Source organism: Melospiza georgiana, chromosome 9 (assembly GCF_028018845.1).
Source record: "Melospiza georgiana isolate bMelGeo1 chromosome 9, bMelGeo1.pri, whole genome shotgun sequence".
Lineage (NCBI taxonomy): Eukaryota > Metazoa > Chordata > Aves > Passeriformes > Passerellidae > Melospiza > Melospiza georgiana.
Window position 1 is genome coordinate 5135932 of NC_080438.1, and position 22164 is coordinate 5158095.

The window sequence follows — 22164 nt, forward strand, 5'->3', positions numbered from 1 at the left end:
CCTAACTCCCTGCAGTGCTTTTTTGCATCAAATTAAAAGTAAATGGCCTTCATCCACCTCCCTCCTCATACATGGGACTGTTAGGGCATCACTTGGCTCCATCTGGAGCCTACACAAAGCCAGAGAAGTGCAGGGTGCATCCCTTGATGGGTACCTTGAGGTGCTGCCAGTCATCCCAACAACTCTTGCATTCATGTTGACCTGGGTTTAGGATGTGGGACTGCTTCAGGGCACCAAAAAATATGGTAGGAAGTGCTCTGTCTAGAGGAGACAGGATGGACTTGAGGAATGTTAGCCTGACACATGGCCCACAGGATGATGGGGAGAACCCCAGAATGGTTTGGGTTAGAAAACACCTTAAATCTCATCTGGTTCTGACCTTCCACAGGCAGGGACACCTTCCAGTAGACCAAAGCCTCATCCAACCTGGCCTTGGACACTTCCAGGGATGGGACAGCCACAGCTGCTGTGGACAACCAAGAAGTGATGGAATATGTTCAGCAGAAGCCAAAATAACTTCTCTAGCTGGGAATCCTGCTGGCAGCCCTGCCTGCTCAGGAGCACTGCTGGCCCTCATGCCTGTGCCCTCCCCATCCTCAGGCTGATGTCTGCCAGCTCTGCCTGGGGAGCCCAGAGGATGGCTTTGACTTTTCATTTCCTCCTGGTGTGTTTAATTGCCTGATTTTTTTCCCTTTAGGACTGGGAGAGAGAGGAGAGGTGGGCAAAGGAAGACAGATGTGTGGAAAATAGAAGTCTAGGTGACAGATTGAGGGCTGCTATAACCACAATAGCCAGCCTGATGGATTGATAGATTAGACAGGGAATATAAATAGCAAGCATGGTTTATCTATCCCTGTTTTATTTTCCTCTTGTCTGTCTCTTTATCTCTCCTGGTGTTATTTTCCTCCTGCTTATCTCTTTATCTGCCCAGCCCGAGGATGGGGGAGAGGTGGGTGACAGGAGCAGGATGGATGAGTTCAGGTTTCCACTGCCTTTGCAGCATCCAAGCAGACAAGTTTTGCCGGCTGTGGAGGATTAGAAGGCGGCCTCAGATCTGCACACTGATTCACTTCTCCCACCCCTCTCCTTTCCCTGCCCCATCCCCTCTGTCTGCACGCCTCCCTTGGGGATCCCTGCAGTCACAGGGTCTGCTCCTTCCTCTCTCTGCCTCATCCTTGGCCAAGGGATGAGGGCAGGCACTGGAGCAGTGAGCTCTGTTTGTCTGGGCTCCCGACATTCCCATCTGATAGCCGGGCAGCTCCACTGCTTGACATTCCAGTCAGGCACCCAGCACAGCAGCACTGGGAAGGAGGGAGGGAGGGAGGGAGGGGAGCCACACAGCACGAGGAAAGCCAGGGCTAGGGATGACAGTAACTGTTCTGTTCTTTTCTTTTTTTTTTTTTTTTTTTTAATCTCAGTTGGTTTTGGTTGCTCTTTTGCTCAAAAAAGGCATTTTTTAAAAAATATATTAAACAGATACATTTTACTAAGATGTCTCTTGGCTGGAGCCACTGACAAGAAATGACACTCTCCAAATGAATAGGCTTAAAAAAAACCTGTCCCAAACAAACCAAATAAATAAATACATAAATAAAACATTTTCTTTTTCTTTCTTTTGCAGTAGAGTTGGGTTTTTTTTGTTGGTTTTTCTGTTGTGTAGGGAACCTTGGCCCAGAGGTCTCCGAGGGTGTCTGTGATGGCAGCATCCCTGGGCAGGTGCCAGGTCCTTCCAGGCAAGGGGTGAGACGGTGCCTCGGCACGGCAGCAGACACGAGGTGCTCATGGAGAGGCCCCAGGGGGACCTGCTGGGTCTGCAGGGCCTGTGCTGTGGGCCCCCAGCAGCACCGTGTGCGAGGCCACGGCTGCAGGATGGATCATGGGGGATGCAAAGGTGCCAGTAGAAACCTCTTAAAAAGACTACAAAAGTTGGGGTGGCGAGGAGGCCGCTGCTGGGGGATCCTTAGGGTGGGTTCAGCACCTGCTCTGGTGGGACCAGCAGCTGCCTCTGGGCAAGCCACACCCCCTGGGCCGCTGGCACACCTCCCCAGCCACAGTGGCATTGTCCCCACACCGGGCCAGTTCACAATGCCATGAGCCATCCCTCCTCCTCCTCAGTCCCACTGGCATCCTCCATCCGCCCGAGCCCTGTGTCTCTTTGGCCAGATGCTGGGTGTACCATGGAAGCACGCAATTGGCACTAAGGTAAGGCCTTGATTTCGATTTTTAGGGCGGTTCTTTCTCTCTCCTCCCCAGGCAGTCTGTCCTGGCAGCCCCCTGGCAGAGGTGTGAGCGCTGCCAGCTGTGTTAGCTGCACAGCTTGCCCGTCTCCTGCTCCAGGGCGTTGGGCAGCTTGGCGTTGAAGGCTCTCAGGGAGGACTGGATCCTCGCCACCTCGTTGTTGGCCAGCTTGAGCCGGTGCCGGAGCAAGCAAGTGAAGAGGTCGAGGCGGATTTTGCCAGGGGGTGAGAGCCTGTTCACCCTGTCCCTGATCTCCAGCAGCTGCAGCATGGCTGAGTCCTGGGAGCCCTGCGTGTAGGGGTAGTCCAGCTGGAGGATCAGGTCACGGATAGCGTCCGGCTCAAAGGGCAGGCTGTAGCCAAAGACTTGCAAGCTGTTGATTTTCATGTAGCCCAGGTTCTTGGAGGGATCTGACATCTCCAAGGGCTCGTAGTAGATTGTCTCGTTGGAGCTGTCATCCAGAGACTTGATGCGGCTCCGCAGGTAGACGTGCACCGTTTCAAAGAAGGTCTTCCTCTTGTTGCCCAAGGTGATGGTCCAGTTTTGGCACTGGGCAGAGGCATCTACGGTAGTCCTTTCCCAGTCTGGGAAGCTGCCCTCGTTGACAGGCATGAACCAGCTCTCCGAGTGGCTTCCCCCAAAGGGGTTAACATAGATGGCCATGACGGGCTCCAGGGTGCTGTTCTTGGTGAGGCAGATCTGCAGAGACAGGGCCAGCATGACGTGAACCAGCCCGGGCTTGTACTTGTTGCTCTTGAGGGTGAGGAGCATGCGCTTCCTCCAGGAGGGGTCGAACCAGCTGCCCAGGCGCATGTCGTTGCTGATGAAGATGGAGTGCACCTCGATGCGGCTGTCCCGCTTCTGCAGCAGGTACTTGAGCTCCAGGTCCTGCAGGTCCGTCTCCAGCCCCAGGTATTGCTCCAGGGAGTCGGCCACCTCGGGGCGGCAGAAGCCCTGGGTGAGCGCGTAGCCGTGGTGGCAGCTCCCGCAGCGGGTGCTGTTGTCCTGGTCACAGCTGGCACAGGCTGGCCCCTCGCCCAAGGCACACGGGATGGAGCCCTGGCAGGAGGGCTGCTCTGAGGGACAGGTGCAGCTGTGGCTTTCCTCCAGGAAGGTCCCAGGCACGGTGGTCTCGCTGCAGTACAGCAGCGACTGTGCGCGGCTCCACCAGTAAGGGAGGGACCTGGTGCACAGGAAACACAGAAGAGAGGCTTAGATGGCATCTTTTGGGATGTGACTGACTTTCCCTAAGGATGGAACAGCTGCCCACCTCGTGCTGGTTTCCTGCTCTGCTGGTGGCCCCCCCATGAACCCATTTTTCACCTTCAGGTCTGCACCTGATCTCTCAGGGCCACATTCCAAGCTGGTACAGCCGCTCCTGCTCCCTGCTCACCCCCTCCATGGTGGGAGCTTCTCCACTTGCAGGCACAGGGGGTTATCCCCTGGCTGTGTGCCGCCCCTGGGGCACGGGGCAGTGTCCCAGCAAGGCTGCCAGGGCACCCTACCTCTCCTTGGGCAGCTTGAAGCGAGGCTGGCGGTGGCAGCGCTTGCTGAGGTTGAAGAGGCGCCGGATGAGCCGGAAGGTTTTCCTGGAGAGCAGCTTCAGGCTGGTGCCCAGCTGCTGGTAGCGGTGCTGGACATCCAGATCCATGCTCCAGAAGTGGGAGATGGCTGTCCTGTTCAGGAAACGGTCCGTGGGGAGTCTTTTCACCAGGGCCTGAAACTCCTCTGTGGGGAGAAGGAGATGGCATCAGGGAAGGTGGAGCTGAAAGCAACCTCCCTCCACCCGAGCTCTTGATGGTGAGAAGAGCGAGCACCCAGCCTGGGCTGCTCTCAAGGGGAAGGAGATGCTCGGTGGGGTCTGCCAGCCTCACCTGACTCCTCAAACTGGCTGTGGTGGCTCTCCCAGGCCCGCCCGAGCTGGGCCAGGCTGCTCTCCAGCGCCTGGATGTCGGCCTCGGGGCAGTTGCAGCGGGGGAAGGCGGGCTGGCACTGGCAGCGGCAGTCGCTGCGGCGGCACAGCAGCTCCCCCGCCGAGCCGCAGGCGATGTAGCTGAGGGCGGCGGCCACGAACCTCTCCCGCAGGTAGGAGGGCAGCACCGTCTGCAGCCCTGCGGAGGGAGCAGCCCCGAGGGCATCAGCGCACGCACGGAGCCCCTCAAACACCGCCTGGGCGAGGAGGGCACCAGCCTCTCCCCCCTCGCCGGGCTCCCACCCTCGCATGATTATCATATCAATTTGCTGTGGAGCCGCTTGTCTGGGCTCTGCATCGATCTTGGCTCCTCTTGGCAGACAAGCAACAACCTCATCCTGCCCAGCTTTCATTATTTTCCTCCCCTCTCCTCCCCAGCCCTGAAATTAGAAGCAGCATCTCGTGCCAGCATCCTCCCCTGCATCCCCCCGTGCACCCACAAGCATCCCATGGCAGCACTCGTCCGCCCGCACATCCCCACGAGCCCGGTCCTACCTTGGAGCTGCACTTTGTTCTCAGGGCTCTGCACCAGGACAGAGCTCACCGAGTCCAGGTTGTCATAGTTGCTGCAGCCCAGTGGCCCTGTCCGTGTTTCTGTCACCTAAGATGGGGACACGAGGCGGTCAGGGTACACAGGAGGGGACACAGGGTGCCCTATCCCGGTGAGAGCGCTGCAGATAATCCCTGACCCGCTGGCCAAGCCCCCCTCCTCGTAGCAGGGCGATGGTCAGAGAGGAGAACTAATTATCTGCTAATTAGCTTGTTGACAGGCGGCAGCCCGCTGAAAAATGTGCCTTTATTAGCGTGCCCAATTTCCCATAAATAATGGAAGGTGTTAACTTTCCCGGCTCTCTGCTCTCTGGGGGATGCTGTTTCAGGTCGGGCCAGCTGGAGGGGCCCCGGGGCAGTCCCGGGCTGCCGTGTCCCGGCGCTGGCCCCTCCTCGCCCCTCTGGTACCTTGATGGCAGCCGTGGCGATCTGGATGTGGTGCAGCCGGCGCAGGGTGCTCTCCCTGTCGATGAAGTAGGAGGCTGCCAGCTGGTGCAGGGTCTCCAGCGACACCCCCGAGCTGTTCCCAGCCCCCGCCGCGGGCTCTGCCCTCCGGCTCAGCTTGCGCTTGTCCACGAAAATGGTCAGGGACTCCTCTCCTGGGGGAGATGTGATACTTGTGGAAGGCTGTGGGCTGCCCCCATTCCCTTTCCTGGCCACGCAGTGCTGCTTTTCCCACCCTCCCTCGCTGTGCGAGGGGCCGAGCAGCCCAGCGCTCACCTCCCAGCGTGGCAGCCAGCAGGAAGTGTGTCCCATACTTCTTGATGAGGCTGTCGGTGATCTGCTGCGCGCTGGGCCGCCGCCCCAGCAGCCGGATGTTGCGGATGAATTCGGGGGCCAGGGGAAGTGGGAGGCTGAAGAAATCTTTCCTCTCCAAGGCCAGATTATTCACCTTCCAACGGGCAAACTCTCTGTGGGACGAGAGCAGCAGTGGGGAGAGGGTGTGAAGTGGGTCCGGCCATGACACATGCATGCTCTCCTTCCTTATGTCCCTGATTTCCATTCAGGACAGGTGGAAAACTCTGGATAGAATCATCCCGACCTCCCCACTGGAAATGAAGGACCTGCTGCCAGCTATGGATCCAGGCAGGACAAAAGCACCGTCCCTCCCTAAGCCATCGATGGTGATAAAGAGCTACAAGCAGCGGAGATGCTGACTATTGATTAACCCAGCACCTCCGGAAGGCATTAATCACAGCCCGGGGCAGGGCTAGAGCCTCTTCCAGCCCTTTGGGCTGCCTGCAGCTCATCCTCCTCCAGCCTACAGATAGATCCAAGTGAAAATCCAGCATCTGGGGGTGTCATGGTTGTCAACATCAGCAGCATTTTGTGGGAAGCTGGAGGTGTTGGGATGTGGTGGGCCCCTCAGAGCCCCAGATGCTGTCAATGTGCCACCCAGCCTGTCACTGCCTCCAAAACCCCACGGCCTCATAAACAACCAGCAGCAAATTTCAGCTTAATCTTTGGCATTTGGCTCTAATTAAAACCAGGCTGTGCCTCACAGACAGTTTCACCAGGGCTGGCTGGGAAAACAGGGAGAGGGAGGGAGCAGGAGGGAGCAGTGGATGGGTGCAAAGCAGCAGCTGCTGGGCTTGGCAGATGACAGGTTGCCTCCCACCGTGACTTTGGGCCCAGAATGGGATGCAGGGGCCAGTGGCAGGGCTGAGGATGAGGCAGGGGGGTGCTGCCTCTCCCCTTGCACACACACACTCCCTCGGGGCTGGGGTGCCAATTTCCCCCCTTCCATCCCAGAGGCAAACAAGGCCCGAAGGCTGATGGCAGGTTCTCTGCCTCTGGGGAGGTGTGAGCCAGCTCTGTCCCTCTGGCTGCTCCTTCCTGTCCCATCACCGTCACCACAGCATCCCTGGAGGACGCAGCTCCCTCGGCATGGCAGCACCAGCACACAGGAAAGGGGAGAGGAGCTCCCTGGGGGTGCAGGGCTGCATAACAAGGCTGCCATCCCAGCACCCACGTCAGCATCCCCAAGAGGCCCTGGTCAGGCTTTGCTTTGCTGCTGGAAGCCCCCAGGGCTCAGCACTGCTGGGGAGTGGAAGGGAAAGGGCTCATGAGGCAGAGGTGACAGCCCCAGTTAGGCACAGGAGGCGGTGGAGTGGAGTGGGTTTCCCACAGAGGCTGTCACAGGGTGGCCTTTGCTGTGGTGAGTGGACCCCACTGCTGCCAAACCTGGTTCTCTGCTGGCAAGAAGCCCCCTCCAGCCTTGGCCCCCATGTATACAGCATCCCATAGCAGTCCATGGGCAGATGGCACTGGGGACATGCCTAGGGGGTCAGTCAGGGTGGCTTTTCTCAAGTCCCAGCAGCATCCCAGCCCCAAAGAACTGCCAGTCTAGGCAGGTTCAGTAATTTGGCAAAGAGAATCTTTGTGCACAGAAAAAGGACAAGAGAACATCTTTGTCCAAAGGGCCTGGAAGGTGGACACCACATGCACACTTCCCTTCTGCTGTCCCCAGCCTCCATCTCAAGGCAGGAGATCATAGGTGGAGGATGTCCAAAGGGACTGGAGCACACGAGACCCATCCAGCCCAGTGGGCTCTGTGCCTCCTGCCACAAGGGCTGATCCCATCTCAACCTGGGCACCAAATCCCTCCCATCTTAGGGCAAATCCTGCCTGGTGTCAGGACCCAGGACATCCCTCTGGCTGTCCTGAGCAGCCAAGACCCCTGCCTGGGGGCTCACACACCCTGGCACAGAGCCCAGAATGCCCCCAAAATGCCCCTGTGGTTTTGATCATGACCAGTGGAGAAAGTTACCAACCTTAGATGAAGATCTGTAAACCATGACAAATTAAGTAGAATGATAGTGAATTTATCACAAGGTGAAAAATAGGTTTTTGGGTTTTTTAGAATGGGGGTTCAGGGGGCAAGATGAAGGAATCTGGTTGTGTTCAGACTTTCTCCTTCTTTTTCTTCTTGGCCTCCATCTTTTGGTGTGATGTTTGCACTTTTAGATTGGTTTAGAGTAGAAGCTCACTGTCTAACATGGGTGATAGGTATTGGGAAGGAATTGTAAACATTGTACACGTAGTTTTTAGTATAAAGACATAACACAGCCCTGGGGGCAGGCAGAGTGCCTGGAACTGTCCTGCTGAGCGCACCTTGGCTGGACAGGAGAAAGAATTTTATAGCTAAGATACAATAAACAACCTTGAGACAGAGAAATGAAGAGCCCTGACTCCTTCTTCGAGCACTGGGCTGGGAAAAGAGATTTTCCAACTTCTCTTGGGGTCACTCTGACCAGCAGACACCTCGACAGCCATGAGCCCAGCCTGGCCTCACCAAGAGCATTCCCTGGAAAAGCAGCATCTCACACCCACCCAAAGGACAACCTCCTCCCAAACATGGGGGTCTGCTCATGTGGATTAGAGAGGGTCTGCCTCCACTCTGCCATGCCCCCACATCCCCCCAGGGCCTCTCACCTGTAGATCCTGTACCTGGTGGTGAACCCCTGCCGGTAGCGCTCCATGAAGTCCACGTACTCCTGGGCTCGGTAGAAGGGTCCCCGGTCGGTGAGGAGCCAGTCGAGAGGCGGCCGGGCCGAGGGAGAGGAGGATGAGGAGGATGAGGAGGGCGCGGCGGGGGCTGCATGGCCCTGGGGCACGGCGCTGCAGCGGCAGCAGGCGCTCAGGGCCAGCAGGGCCAGCGGCCAGGGCAGCATGGGCGGGGGCCCGTCAGCACGGGGCAGGTCCTGCCGCCCCATCCTGCTGCTGCCCGGCCGGCTTCTTCATTCTCTCACCCCGCGGCAACGCTCCGGGACAGCCCCGCCCTGCAACGACAACAGGGGAGGCCCGTGAGGAACGGATGGAAACCGGGAGCAAGCTCTGGAATGCTGGCTGGGATGCTGCTGACTGGAGGGAACGCTGCGGTCCAGGGAGAGCCGGGTCATGCCACAAGAAATAAGAGTTTATGGGGCTGGGGGTGCTGGAGTTAAATGAAATCCTGGCTGATGGCTGTTTGAGGAATTTCTGGCTTTTTCTTTATGTTTTTCTCTGCTGGACATCAGCCTGGCATATTATTTATTTATTATTATTATTATTATATGACACAGCTCGCTGCTGTGGGCTGCCCTGCACCCTGCGTTGTGGGGACAAACGTCATGAGCATGCAGCTCATTTCAGGTGGGGCTAAAATATTATAATCATGAGGAACGGGGAAAATTAGCTTCTCCAGGTATAGACTGGATCACGTCTGGTTGATGTTAGACTTGTCTTTGTGTCCTGCTAGTGTCTGGATGGATGGATGGATGGATGGATGGATGGATGGATGGATGGATGGATGGATGGATGGATGGCCACTCCAAGGCTGCCCAGGCTTATGGAAGCAGTGTTCTGAGTGCAAAGTAAAGATGGAGCTTTTCTGGCAGCAGCAGCCACAAGGACAGAGTCTGAATTTGCCAGCAAAGGTGGAGATGGGGATTTGTAAGTCCTGGCCAAGGCCAGGTGTGCTGTGAGGCACCAGCAGCTGTTTGCCCAGAACAGGGACCCCCTTGCTGCAGTCCTGCCAGGGTAGGTGGTTTTTGTTCCAGGAAGGCGGCTGGAGCCCAAATGCCCATCCCTGCTGAGCTCACACCAACCCTGCCTTCTCCCAAACAGGGCTTTGCTGGATGAATCATCATGCTTGAACATGTAATAATATGTTTTTTCAATTTTTTTTCTCCCTCTCTTCTATTTTTAAACCCTTAAGGGTGCCCTTTGATTACACTTTCCCAGCTTCTCGCCCAGCCCTCGAGGCTGGGGCCCTGTGAATTTTAAACAAAAGCTGAGAGTTTCACATCACCAGGCTGGGGTGCCAGGGCAGTGGGGTGGGCAGGAGCAGCAGGCAGGGCTTCTGTTCCCCCACACTTTTTTCACGTGTCACCCTGGTTTTTCCCAGCCTGGCAGGCAGCCACATGACAGCCCAGTCACTGCCTTCTGCCCCTGGCACGTGGGGCAGGATATGCCCAAATCCCAACCCTGTCCCATGCTGGGCTGGGGGACAGGCAGTGCCTCAAGGAGGGGGCATCTGTCACCCCCAAAATGGGGCAGGACCCAATGCCAGAGGCTCACGGAGCTGCCAAGTGTGGGTGGTGGCTGAGCCAAGGCATTTGGCTGCCCCTAATCCTCCCTGCCTACAGCCAAAGCTGGGCTGAGGGCAAGCAGGCAGAAGGGACACAGAGCCTGCCTGAAGCAGACTGGCAGCTTGCTCCCCTCCCCAGGAATATCTGCTGGTACAATTAACAATTGATGTGGCCTGGGGACCAAAGGGATCCTCAAAGCTCAAGATTAACCCCCCCAGGTCCATGCTGCCTGCAGCCAGGTCCTGCTGCTGTGTCCAGGAGAGAATGGTGGGAGCCAGGGTCTGGCACTAAACCTCATGGATGGTTTAGATACTGACCACAGGCTAAACCCTCAGTGATTTGATCCCTTTCCCAGACAGCAAGGAGGAAAGCAACACTCTGGATCTCAGCTGAGAAGCTGAGGGAGGGTAAAGCCTTCTTGAGCAGCTTCTTTTTCTAAACCCTGCCCATGGAAACACACTGCTTGTAGCATTAAATATGGCTGTGACAGCAAAACACCTTGTTTAAATATCTGGTGCACCGGGACTCTGCCTGTTGCCTCACAAACAGGCCTGGCACACCCTGGCTCCTGGTCTCCCATCATCATCCATGGGTGTTAAGGGGCTCCTGACCCAGCTCCAGCTGAGGTGGGGCTGGGCAGGGGCTGCTCCCTGGCTGTGTCCCTCTCCCCCCTCCCTCCACATGGGTCTGTATCAGCCTAGGTCTCACAGGGGATGTTAAAGGGGTTTTAAGTGGTTAAAGGAGATGCTTTTCCACAGGTGCCATGGGACATTGGCCTCATCCATCACCACAGACTGGTTTTGCACCAGTCACTTCACCACCCTCCCTGAGGCTTTCCTGGTGTAAATCAGAAGGACACAGGAGTATTCCCTCTTTGATTCAAAGCACAGAGGAGATTTTTTTGGGTGGGACACACCAGGAAGAGCACTGTCTTTTCCATCAAACCATCCTAGATGTTAAATGGTTCTCACCAGCACTAACCAGCCCCTTGCCATTACCACTCTGGAGGGCATCTCCACATGCCCTGGCCAAGAGGGATTTCCCATGCTGTCCTTCCCCTCCAAATCCCCTCTCCCACCACAGCACCACAGCTAAGGCAGCAAACATCTGGCTCACCATCCTGGGGATGGATATTATGGGTAGACCCACTGTGGGCCACCTTTTCCCTCAGGCTGTGGTCCCTAGGCCAGCTCTGCACCACCTCAGCCTGCTCCGACACCTTCCCTGGGGAGCTCATTCTGAGATCCAGGCTGAGCATGCCATGTTTCCCTGTGGCTACTTCATGTTTTACTACAGAGCAATAAAAATAGGATTTGGTATTTCCAGCACTCAGCCGGGGCAAACTGGTACAAAACCAGTGAAGAATCCCTCGTGGTATGGAGCAGAGTTTCCAGCCTTGCTGAGTGAGCTTTTATTCACACTTCCCTCCTATTTACACGGCGTGTGGCGGCACCTCCGAGGGAGGCTCCTGCCTGGGGACGGTGATGACGCACGGCAGCATCCTTGCCAACAGGAGCTGGAGTCCCAAGCCAGGCAAGGAGGGCCTGTGAGGGGGCTGCACTGACTCTGCAGCAGCTCATCCTCATGGAGCAGCTTCCCTGCACCACTGTCACTGGGGTAACTTATTTCCTCCTATCGATCAGGAGTGATAGAAAATAAATACATGCAGATATTGCAATAGCTCTGCATAGTCCTCAATCCCTACAGCTGGCTCTGGTTTGAGGGGAAGGGGGGCTGGGGCAATGCTTTTCAGGGCGCACCTGCACATGCTCACACCAGGATCCTCCTGGGATGCTGGGGAGAGTAAAGCTCTTTAGAAACAAGTAACCCCCTTGACCTTACTACTAGAGCTGGAAATAACTTTCTAATCACTTTTCCTTGATCCAAAAAAATGAAGATTTGATGAGAAGCATCTGACAACTCTTTTTTTTTCCTCTTCCTTTTGATTTAGGGTTTTGCATCACAAAAGTTGGAAAACTTCCAGCTTGTTATTTTTTTTCTCCTCTTCCCTCTTCTATAAAAACCCCGAAGCAAGGAAGAAGAGTACCAAAGTAAATATTATTGGCAAGTTTTCCTAGAATCACAACCTCTTTCAGGGCCAAGTCTTCCTGAGCTTCTTGAAGTGCAGTCTGTCCCCATTGCCTGCAGCAGAACACCCCAGTGATGCTGATGCATGGCCCACACTCTCACATGAGCTACATCTTACAAAGAGCTCATGGCAATTTCTAGAGTCACTCCCCACCCGGGGGATGGCAGTGGGATCACTTCTGCAGTGGTGTCCTCATCCAAAATGGCTTGAGAGGCTGAAGGAAGGATGGGGTGCTCAGGTGAGCTGCAAAAGCCTCCCTCTGCTGCCCTTGGAGCTGACAGTGACAGCAGCAACCCCCTCAGCACAACATCGGAGTTATGCCAGGGTCCCACTCCCCTCCATGCCCACGGCATCTCCAGAGCCACGTGCTCCACCACTCATCAGGCCAAGCTCGATAATTAAGATGTTAGCTAATTGTTAGGGACATTAACATTGATTTGTGCCCTTTCATGCTGCAGGAGCAGATCTGGAGATACAGCAACTGGGAAGCATGCACTGGGGAGGGGGCAGTGGTATTTGCCAGGTGCTGTTGGGAAGCGCAGGAAGGTTCCAGATGGACCCTGGAACCACCTCTGTGCACGCTGAGCGGAAGCCCAGAGGCACAGCAAACCCCAGTGCCCATGGCAGGTACACAACACCATCGGTGGCAGGGCTGTGGGATGTGCCCAGTCACAGGGAATGGTCCCTGGGCACAGTGGGAGCCCAGGTGCATCTGTGCAGGAGCGATGGGGAGGGGTCTGCAGCTCCCTGGGGACGAACATCAACCCAGGGACTGAGTCACCTTCTCATTAAACATGGAAAAGCTTTATCAAATTAAGGCCACTTAAAAGAGCCTGGGCAAAGGCTAAGTGCAGTTTAGCGTCTGAAGTGGATTGACTCAGCTGAGCCGTGTCTATCTGTGCATGCACGCAGGCGCCCAGGCCACCTCTCGATGTTGCACACCTCGGGACAGACAATCCCAAAGGGATCAGTTTTAGCAGGATGCTCCCATTGCTCCGGGGCCACCAGGCTCACCTGGGGCTGCGTGGAGCCTGTGTCCCCTACTGCCAGCCCTGCCCACAGTGTTTCCTCTGCCCTACACCTCCTCCTGTGCCCCGGCTAGGCCGTGGCTCGGGAGGAGCTGCATGGCCGGGCTGGCTCCCGCACGCTGCCAAGGAAGCTCCAGGGCCCCGCTGATCAGCCGGGGTAATTAAGAGAGCGAGGCAGGCACCGCCGGAGCGACAGCAGCGCCGTAATCGCCGGCAAAGCGGGCACGGCGGGGCGCTGGCAGCCACCTGGCAGCCGGCCCCGGTAACACAGCTCCGAGCGTGGGGACAGACAGACGGACACCTCGGAGCCGCGGCTGGGAGCGGGCTCTCCTGCTGGCCACCCTCTGCAGCCCCATCAGTCGCTACAGCCGAGGGACCCCAAGCCGCTGCCCTCCTCCTCCTCCTCTCAGCTCATAAGACCCGTTAGAAAACCTCTAAGGACTCAGCGACTTGGGTTCCTTTTATTAGCTTTTCTTCACATCCTCAAGAGCGAGACACTCGAAGATGAGAGTAAAGGAAAATAGCAGAAAATCCCAGGACTCAGGGAGCCGAGGATTTGCATAAGACATCAAATGAGTTGAAGCCTGGGCCGCTGTCAGGGGAGATGGCAGCTGCGTGCACAGTCGCACCAGTGCCATGTGTTCTGCCCTCTGGCTTTGCACACCCGAGACTTTCACACCTACAGGCAAAAAGCCTCTTAAATAAAGCAAATAAATGTGCAAAATAGAATTTCCCCCCCAGCACAGTGACGGCAGCAGCAGCTCTGGCTTCCCCACCTTGCGCTCGGCTCTCAGACCAAAGAATCCCTGCAGATGGATCTCTGGGACCAGGGAGAGCAGCCCTGCACACGAGGGGATGGGGAAAAAGAGCAACCCTGGGCACAAGGGGCCAGGGAAAGGGAGCAGCCCTGCCGCCTCCTCCGCAGGGAGGATGGCTCTTTCATCCTAACAGATCCTGCAAGCCCAGCACCATCCTCATGCAGGAGGCAGCGCAAGGTGAGGAACACTGCTTCCCTTCCCTGCCTTCACACGAGTGACAAGTGTCACGGACGGGCAGTGATGCACAAGTGTAGCTCAGCGTTAGCAGACCATGATAAATAAGGTGGTAGGTGGCTGGTGCTGGGCATAGAGAGGGAGCGCTCCTCTGGGGTGTCAGAGTGGGGCCACCTCCCCTGGAGACCCAGCTCTCCAAACTGTCACTGCACGGCCACCACAGACAGCTCCGCTTCGGAAAAAGTGCAGGGGCCTCCGGGGCTGGCAGGGACCCTCCTGGCTGCCGACAGAGAGGGGACACTGACATCTGCCGGCGGGTCCCACCCGGCCCCGAGCGCCCGGGCTCGGAGTGCCCGGCACCAGAGCGGGGACACTCCGGGAGCCGCCACGGCCGCCCCAGGGCAGCCACACGCGGGTCCCTGGGGAGGGACCGGCAGCGCTGCGCCCGGAGACGATGCGATCCAGCGCTTTAAAAACACCGAGTTTTGTTTCCTACTGGAAAGATGAGTGTTGAGGGAAGGGAGCCTGGTAGCGGGGAGCCCCCGGGTACCGGAGCTGTGCCGGGCAGGCGAGCAAACACCTCCCGACGGGTCACGCACCCACTGCTCCACCCGATGCTCCGGGCGGCGGAGCGGGGCCCTGCGGTGCGGGGAACGGGCGATCCCCTCACGGAACTGATCCCCCCACAGGTTACTGATAATCGGGGCCCATCGGAGAAATGCGCGTTTTAACATTTGCGGGGGCATCTCCCCGGTCCCTGCGGGCGCGGGGTGTCTCACACGGGCATTCCACACCGAGCAGCGCACTCAGCACACAGCAGCAAGTCCCAGCATCCCGGGCAGACCGTTTGTCCCTGTAGCCCGCCGGCTCCCGGTCCCACCGTGCCGGTGGCAGCCGCCCCTCACCTGTGGGGCCCGCGCCAGGGCGGCTCCGCCCGGGCAGGACTCGGTGCCTTTCCCGACACCCGAGCTCGCCGGGGAGGCTGCGAAGCGAGCCCGGAGCGGGGACACAACTTGACCAAGGTCACCGAGCGAGCCGCCGTCGGTACCCGGGATCTCCGCCTTGCGGGGCCGCCGCTCGGCCCGCAGCGCTCCCTCCCCACCCCACCACCGGCGGGACCCCCGCGCCGCCTCAAACCCCGTCCCCAACTCCTCCCCGCGACCCCGCGGACTCACCCCAGGCTCCAAATCAGCGCCGGCGGGGCACCGGCCGCCTCTCCTTGGCGTCCCGCTCCGATCGGCTCCGGCTCAGCGGCCCCGGGCGCTGCCCCGCCGCCGCCTCCGGGCCGCGCCATGTGCGGGCGGCCGGGCGGGCCCCGGAGGCGCCGCCACCATCCCGGGCTCCCTCAGCCGCGGCCGCCGGGTCCGCGCGCTCCGCGGGGCCGCCGTGCTGCGCCGATAATATATGCAGCGCCCGCAGCCAATCACAGGCTCCGCCGGTGGCCCCGCGCGTCCCCATTGGGTGAGCGGGATGGGGAGGGGCGGGGCGTGGTGCGGGGGTACCGCTCCCGCCTCCCGACCCGGGGTGAGCGAGCCCCGGGATGTGCGGGATGGGGAACGGGAGAGAGCATGGAGAGCCCCGGGATGTGCGGGATGGGGAACGGGAGAGAGCATGGAGAGCCCCGGGATGTGCGGGATGGGGAACGGGAGAGAGCATGGAGAGCCCCGGGATGTGCGGGATGGGGAACGGGAGAGAGCATGGAGAGCCCCGGGATGTGCGGGATGGGGAACGGGAGAGACCATGGAGAGCCCCGGGATGTGCGGGATGGGGAACGGGAGAGAGCATGGAGAGCCCCGGGATGTGCGGGATGGGGAACGGGAGAGAGCATGGAGAGCCCCGGGATGTGCGGGATGGGGAACGCGAGAGAGCATGGAGAGCCCCGGGATGTGCGGGATGGGGAACGGGAGAGAGCATGGAGAGCCCCGGGATGTGCGGGATGGGGAACGGGAGAGACCCTGAGAGCATCCGGGATGTGCGGGATGGGGAACGGGAGAGAGCATGGAGAGCCCCGGGATGTGCGGGATGGGGAACGGGAGAGACCCTGAGAGCATCCGGGATGTGCAGGATCGGGAATGGGGCGGCTGGAAGGGACCCTGGAGATCATCCCATTCCCATCATGGGCAGGGACATCTTCCTGGAGACCAGGTTGCTCCAATCCCCGCCAGCCTGGCGTGGAACACCTGCAGGGATCCACATTCCCAGGTTCTCCCTCCTGGGCTGGTCATTCCCGGTGAGCAGCAGGAGGATGCTGTCAGTGACACCAGATTTAGTGTTCTCGGATGGTTTTTTATATGTGTTCCATTTATCCCTCTGTGTTCTTCACACCTCCCACCAAACCCCTTCCTTGCTCCTCCTCATGCCTCGTTAGACATTCCAGGGGCACCGCTCCTGGGGGTGCATCCCTTCTCCAAACCTTGAAAGAAGCTTGTTGAGACACCCTCTAAAAAATGCAAATCTTTATTTAAATTATTTTTCAGAATGGAAAAGCTCCTTTTATAATGAGTTTGTGGCCCATGGTGAAAGAAGAGCAGTGAAAGGGCCTTGTGGAAGTCATCCAGAGGGATTTCCCTGTGCTCCCCAAAAGGAACACAAAAGGAGGGCCATATCCTACAAAACACTGCTGCTCATTTTTCCTTATTTGTTCCTGGTTGTCCTTTCCCAATTTTCCCCATTTTGCTTTTTTGCTTGTGGTTTTTTTTTTTTTTTCTGATTTTTCCTGTTTTCTCCTGAGCCCATTGCTGCTGGAGGGAGACAGCACTGCTGAAGCACCCACCACTACATCCCCACTGGTTTAGTTCAGTGCTTCTCTCTGGTCGTTGAAAATGGATAATTTCTGCTCAGCATAGTTCTTCCTGCTTAAAGGGTCATGGAAGTTAAAAATAAAGAAGGTTAAAAAGGACAGATGGGCCTGGGGTAAAGCACCCACTGCTTGGGGTGTGGGGGCACAGTACTGTCCCCCCTCAATGCCAACTCTTTTACAGGCTAAGCTTCATACATGAAGGAGGAGGAATTCAGGGAAACCATATCAAGAAGAGGTGGAGAGCTCTGCAAAAGAAAAATTAAAAAAAAAATCACAAATATCTGCAGTGTGTGGGTTATCTGCAGTGCGTGGGTTTTGTTTGGAGGTGTGAGGTGGGATGGGGCGCCGTCCCCATGAGGAGATGGTGTGGGAGCTCTGTGATGCCTCCACACCCTGTTCCAGAGCTGTCTGCCATCAGGAGAGCCCCGTTGGGAAAACCACACCAGTAGAACACAGCCAGGCACTCCTGCTGGGATCAGGACTGGGCGTTGCCCCCACAGTGGAAGAAGAGAACATTTTCCATCAGAAGATTTGGGGACCACGGGTGTCTGGAGGAAGGTGAGGCTGTCAGACGAGCTGTCAGTGCTGCTTTGTGCTCGCCTAAAGAGGGTGAAAATAAAAAGCATCCAAATACAGGAAAAAGATCCAAATCCAGTGGGTTTGGGGTTGCCCTTACATTCTATATGTATATACATGTACATGTACATATACATATACATACATGTACATATACATATACACACACATGTACACATAGAGACAATGATATATAAATGATATCTATTTCATTTGGGCTTGAGGGATTTGGAGGTCTGTGACTTCTTCTGGGGCTTCAGGCTCCATTTCTCCTGGGATTTATTTTGGAGGTCCGTGACTTCTGGTATTTTGGAGGTCAGTGGCTTCTTCTGGGGCTTTGGGTTCCATGATACCTCATGGTGCTTTGGAAGCCTGGGATTTCTGAAGGCTGGGATTTTGGAGGTGTGGGGTTTTGGAGGTGTGGGATATGGGAGGTGTGGGGTTTTGGAGGTGTGGGATTTTGGAGGTGTGGGGTTTTGGAGGTGTAGGATTTTGGAAGTGTGGGATTTTGGAGGTGTGGGATTTTGGAGGTGTGGGATATTGGAGGTGTGGGGTTTTGGAGGTGCGGGATATTGGAGGTGCGGGATATTGGAGGTGCGGGATATTGGAGGTGTGGGATATTGGAGGTGTGAGATATTGGAGGTGTGGGGTTTTGGAGGTGCAGGATTTTGGAAGTGTGGGATTTCGGAGGTGTGGGATTTTGGGTTTCTGCATACACCCAGCGCAGCGAGGGCGGTACCCGCATGCCGGTGCCGCGGGAGGCCGGGCAGCCCCGCATCCGTCCCGCACCGCGTCGCTGCGCGGTTCTCCCGCTCTCCCGGGGGATGGGGAGGCAGGCGGGCGAGGATGCGGAAGGGAGAGGCGGGGGCCCGGAGCCGCGGAGCCGTGCCGAGCCGCGCCGCACGGGGAGGCGCCGGTGCGCCGTGCCCGCCCCTCGCCGCCGCCTCCCGCCCGGCGCCGGGAGCGCGGCCGGGGCTCCAAGATGGCTTTGGCCGGGCTGTGCTCGCTGCTGGCCGGCTGCTGCCTGGCCGCGGGCAGCGGCCCCGCCGAGGCGGCGGCGGAGGCGGCGGCCAAGGAGCTGGAGTGCAAGCTGAAGAGCATCACGGTGTCGGCGCTGCCCTTCCTGCGGGAGAACGACCTCAGCATCATGCACGGCCCCTCGGCCGCCGAGCCCAAGCTGCTCTTCTCGGTGCGCAACGATTTCCCCGGAGAGATGGTGGTGGTGGATGACCTGGAGAACACGGAGCTGCCGTACTTCGTGCTGGGTGAGCCTGCGGCGGCGCGGCGGGGCCCCGAGCATCCCCGAGCATCCCCGGCCGTGCCCGGGCTCCTCCCTGCCGCACCGCACACCCTGCGGCGGCTCGGCCCGGGGCCGGTGCACCCCGCTGCAGCCGCTCGGCCAGCCCCGGGGCCGGTGCACCCCGGGGCCGGTGCACCCCGGTGCAGCATCACAGCCGGGATGCTGCAGGCTCGGTGCTGCCCAGGTTGTCACCCACGGGGCTCGTCCCCGGCTCGATCGATGGCCACCGGCGGCTGTGCTGGCATGGGGCCCGCAGTCTGGAAGCGAGGGTTGTGCTTTGTCTGCCCCTGAGCAGAGTCACCTTCCCTGCAGCCCGATGGAAAAATACTCTGCTGCTCAGTGTATCCCACCCTGCCCTGCGTGTGCTGCCTCCGGTGCTTCTGCCCCCAGGTTTAGGCTCTGGCCTGTTCATATGCTCTGGAGGGTTCCCACCTGCTCTTCATCCACTGGGTGAGGCTTATCTGCTCTTATCTCATGGGCTCCTAAAGCCCAAAAAAAGCCAAACAATTTGCTCCTTTGTTTATGCAGAGAGAGGCCTCCACCCCTTCCTTGTGTGCAGGGACCTGTTTCCCTCCTCACCACCTGAAACAAGCCCCTGAGATGTTTCATTTCTGGTGACATTGGTGCAGAACATCAGTTCCTTGCCCACACTTAACATGCTAACCTTGGCATTGCCACCATCACTTTCCTAGCAGCCCCACAGTGGCTGTGTCACCTCCTGCAAGCCTTGTCCATCTGTTGCTTCTCCAGCTGCACCTTGGGTGTCCCGTGTAGTTTTTAGAATGCCACCCTTGTTTGGAAGCTGGCCCAAAAATGAGGTCCTGGTGTGTTGCTTGATGTGACATTGCCCCGCTGTACCACCTTTATGTACAGTGGTGACCCCAGACTGGGTTTTTTTCCCAGCAACTCATCACTCCCATGGTTTATGGACCCCTCCATGTGCTGAGACCCCCAGTCCTGGTTTCTGGGTGGGCTTGGGGCAGCACTGCTGCTGTGTGGGCTCCCCCTTCTCCCAGGAGAAAGGCAGGGACAGCCGTGGGGCTGCTGGTGCCTGGGCATGCTGTGTGGGCACAGCCAGGGCTGTTCTGGCGGGTGCAGGGGCTGTGTGGCAGGGACAGGGGGCTGTGCTGTCCCCTGTATCCCAGCCCAGGCCCTGGGATGCTGCGGGATGCTGCAGCGGGGCCCGGAGCGTTGCTGTGGCAACAAGGCAGCAGCGCTGCTGCGGATGCAGGGAGACACGGCCACGGCCGCCGGCCCCAAAGGCCACCTTGGTGCCACAAAGGCCACCTGAGCACTCGTCCCCTGCCCCCTCAGACCCCATCCTGTGCAGCCAGACCCCCGTGGGCCCCGGGAGCTCGGTGCTGCCAGCAGGGAGCACCTGGTGGGGATCAGGAAGAGGGTCCTGGGCATGACCCCAGCCCCCTCTGCACTGAGGATGCCTGGCAGGGTTTGTTTTGCATCCTTCTGATCTCTGCTGCCAGACAAATACAAGGATGGCAAGCCCTGTGCCAGTGCAGCCTGGTGTCCTGGTGCTGGCCAGGCTCTCTGGGGCATTGCTGCTTGGGACACTGATCCCCCAAAAACATCACTGTGCATGGTGCTGTGCCAGCCCCCAGCATGCAGGGGTTTGGGCTGGGGAGACACAGGGGTGATCCCAGCTCAGGTCTTCCTGCCTGGAATGATGGGACTGGGACTGGGCTGGCAAGAGAGGGGACTGGGACTGTGACTGTGACTGGGACTGGGACTGGGGCTGGGGCTGGGCTGGCACCTTGTGGGACCCCTGTTTGCCAGGGCTTTGGCTTGGTGACTTCTGGGAAATGCCATGTTACCTCTCCCTGTGAGACAAGGGCTTGCCTTGAAGCTGGCATGGCCACTTTGCCATCTGTGGGTGTCACTGTTTTGTGCTGCTTTACTGTGTGGGGTTGTTGTTTTTATTATTGTTGTTATTATTATTGTTATTATTGTTGTTATTACTACTATTAGCCTGGACACTGCTTTTGCACGGCAGAAGCTCTGAAATGCACAGAAGTCTTACAAGACCCAGGCTTGGCAACTCAGAGGCTGCAACCTCTGGATTTGGAGGTTCCCCAGCCCAAAAAACTCAAGAGCATCAGTGCTGTCACTGCACACTCTGCACACTTGCTGGGGACATGGCTGTGTCAGGTTGATGCCTGGTGCTGGTGTGAGTGGCTGTTTGTGCTTTCACAAGCCCTTGTGCAGGGACTGGAGGGTTTGAGCATCTTCCCAGAACTGGGGCTTCACACAGTGCTTCTTGCACCATCCCTGGCCAAACCCAGACCCGTTAATTGCACCCACCTCGCTGAGTTTGCATGTGCAATAAATAAAGTCTTGGAGTGGGGGATGATCCCCACACGCTCCTGAGCCTGGCCTGGGTCAGTGTCTGAACCAGGGGCAGCTGCTGCTTCTGCTCTGGTGGTTCCAGATCTCAGATTTGTGCCCAGGGCAGGGGTTCCCAAGGGAAGGTGAGCTGCCACCCTGGCTGACAGGCTTGGAGCAGAGCCAGGTGCTGCCCCTGGTCAGAAAGGGCCTGGCTTTGGGCTGGAAGCACCTTTGTCTCTGCCATGTGGGCTCTGGATCAGCTCCCTTTGGTGGAGGGCCTCTCCATGCCTCAGTTTCCCCTCAAAGAAGGTGTGAGCATGCGGGAAGGTGGCTACAGTGGGGGGTGAGTGAGGGGAGCAGCTGGGAAAGGGTCTGGATCAGCCCAAGGATGGTGGGGTATCATCCACTTCCAGTCCTGGTGTCCCCCTCAAATTCCTCCTAAATAATTCAGGGGCTTTTGGGCTTGGCTGGTTTTCAGGGACACTTCCATGTGTGGTTCCCCTGCCTTGGTGACACAGCAGCCATACCAGGTCTCCCACTGATGGATTAATGGACTTTTCTCCCAGCTAAAGATGTTCTGAGATCTCTGGAGAGCCACGTGTGGTGCTTGCTAGAGCTGAAGTGCTGGGGGAGCTGAACTGGGCATGCCAAAAATGGCTGTGACTCCTGACCCCTGATAACCCTGGTGACATAAATTAATGATGAGCTTTATATTTACCTTTACACAGGAGGCTTGCTGCCTGCTTTCCATGCACCTTTTTGGGTCTCACCCTCCCTGCTGTGTCCATCCCGCTGCCTGAGACAGCTGTGAGTGCTTTGGTGCTCAGATCTCCCAAACTTGGGGGCCTGCTGTCTGCTCCTCTGTTCCTCCAGAAGCAGATGGGCTGTCTGTGGGGTTGTGACTTCTGTGAGGTGCTTGGACAAGGCTTTCCCCTGCTTTGCAGCTCTTTTTGCTGATGAGTGGAGTGAGTTTTAATTGCGCACGTGCTGCCTCACTGCCTGAGAGCTCCGGGCTCTCACCAATAAACCCCACACTGGCTTGCATGTTTATCCCCAAAGGGACTCCAACTCCATCTCCCCATTTTACTGTAGGGTTCTCTCCCAGCTGCTGAGTTTTTGGGAAGTGCTGAGGGTGTGGGAGCTGGGCTGAGGCTGCTTGCCCATGTTTAAAATCACCTGCTTTCACCCTGCCTTCATCCTGCTTTCAA

General features: G+C 57.8%; 2 protein-coding genes across 5 annotated transcripts in view; one reads left to right on the forward strand and one right to left on the reverse strand.

The window, feature by feature from the left end:
• Nucleotides 1-1466: 1466 nt before the first annotated feature.
• Nucleotides 1467-15201, reverse strand: BRINP2 (BMP/retinoic acid inducible neural specific 2). The gene is made up of 8 exons (XM_058030031.1): nt 15116-15201; nt 8195-8541; nt 5480-5670; nt 5168-5358; nt 4706-4811; nt 4113-4349; nt 3744-3966; nt 1467-3421 (listed from the first exon to the last, which is right to left on the reverse strand). The coding sequence occupies exons 2-8, from the start codon at nt 8473-8475 to the stop codon at nt 2305-2307; spliced, it is 2346 nt and encodes a 781-aa protein (XP_057886014.1). The 5' UTR covers nt 8476-8541; nt 15116-15201; the 3' UTR covers nt 1467-2304.
• Nucleotides 15202-18289: 3088 nt separating this feature from the next.
• ASTN1 (astrotactin 1) overlaps nt 18290-22164 on the forward strand; it is a 65295-nt gene continuing 61420 nt past the window's right edge. For all 4 annotated transcript variants that reach the window (XM_058030715.1, XM_058030716.1, XM_058030713.1 and 1 more), the window contains exon 1: nt 18290-18581. In XM_058030715.1, the coding sequence (XP_057886698.1) occupies nt 18299-18581 (283 nt within the window). In that variant the 5' untranslated portion in view covers nt 18290-18298. The remainder of the gene's footprint in view (nt 18582-22164) is intronic.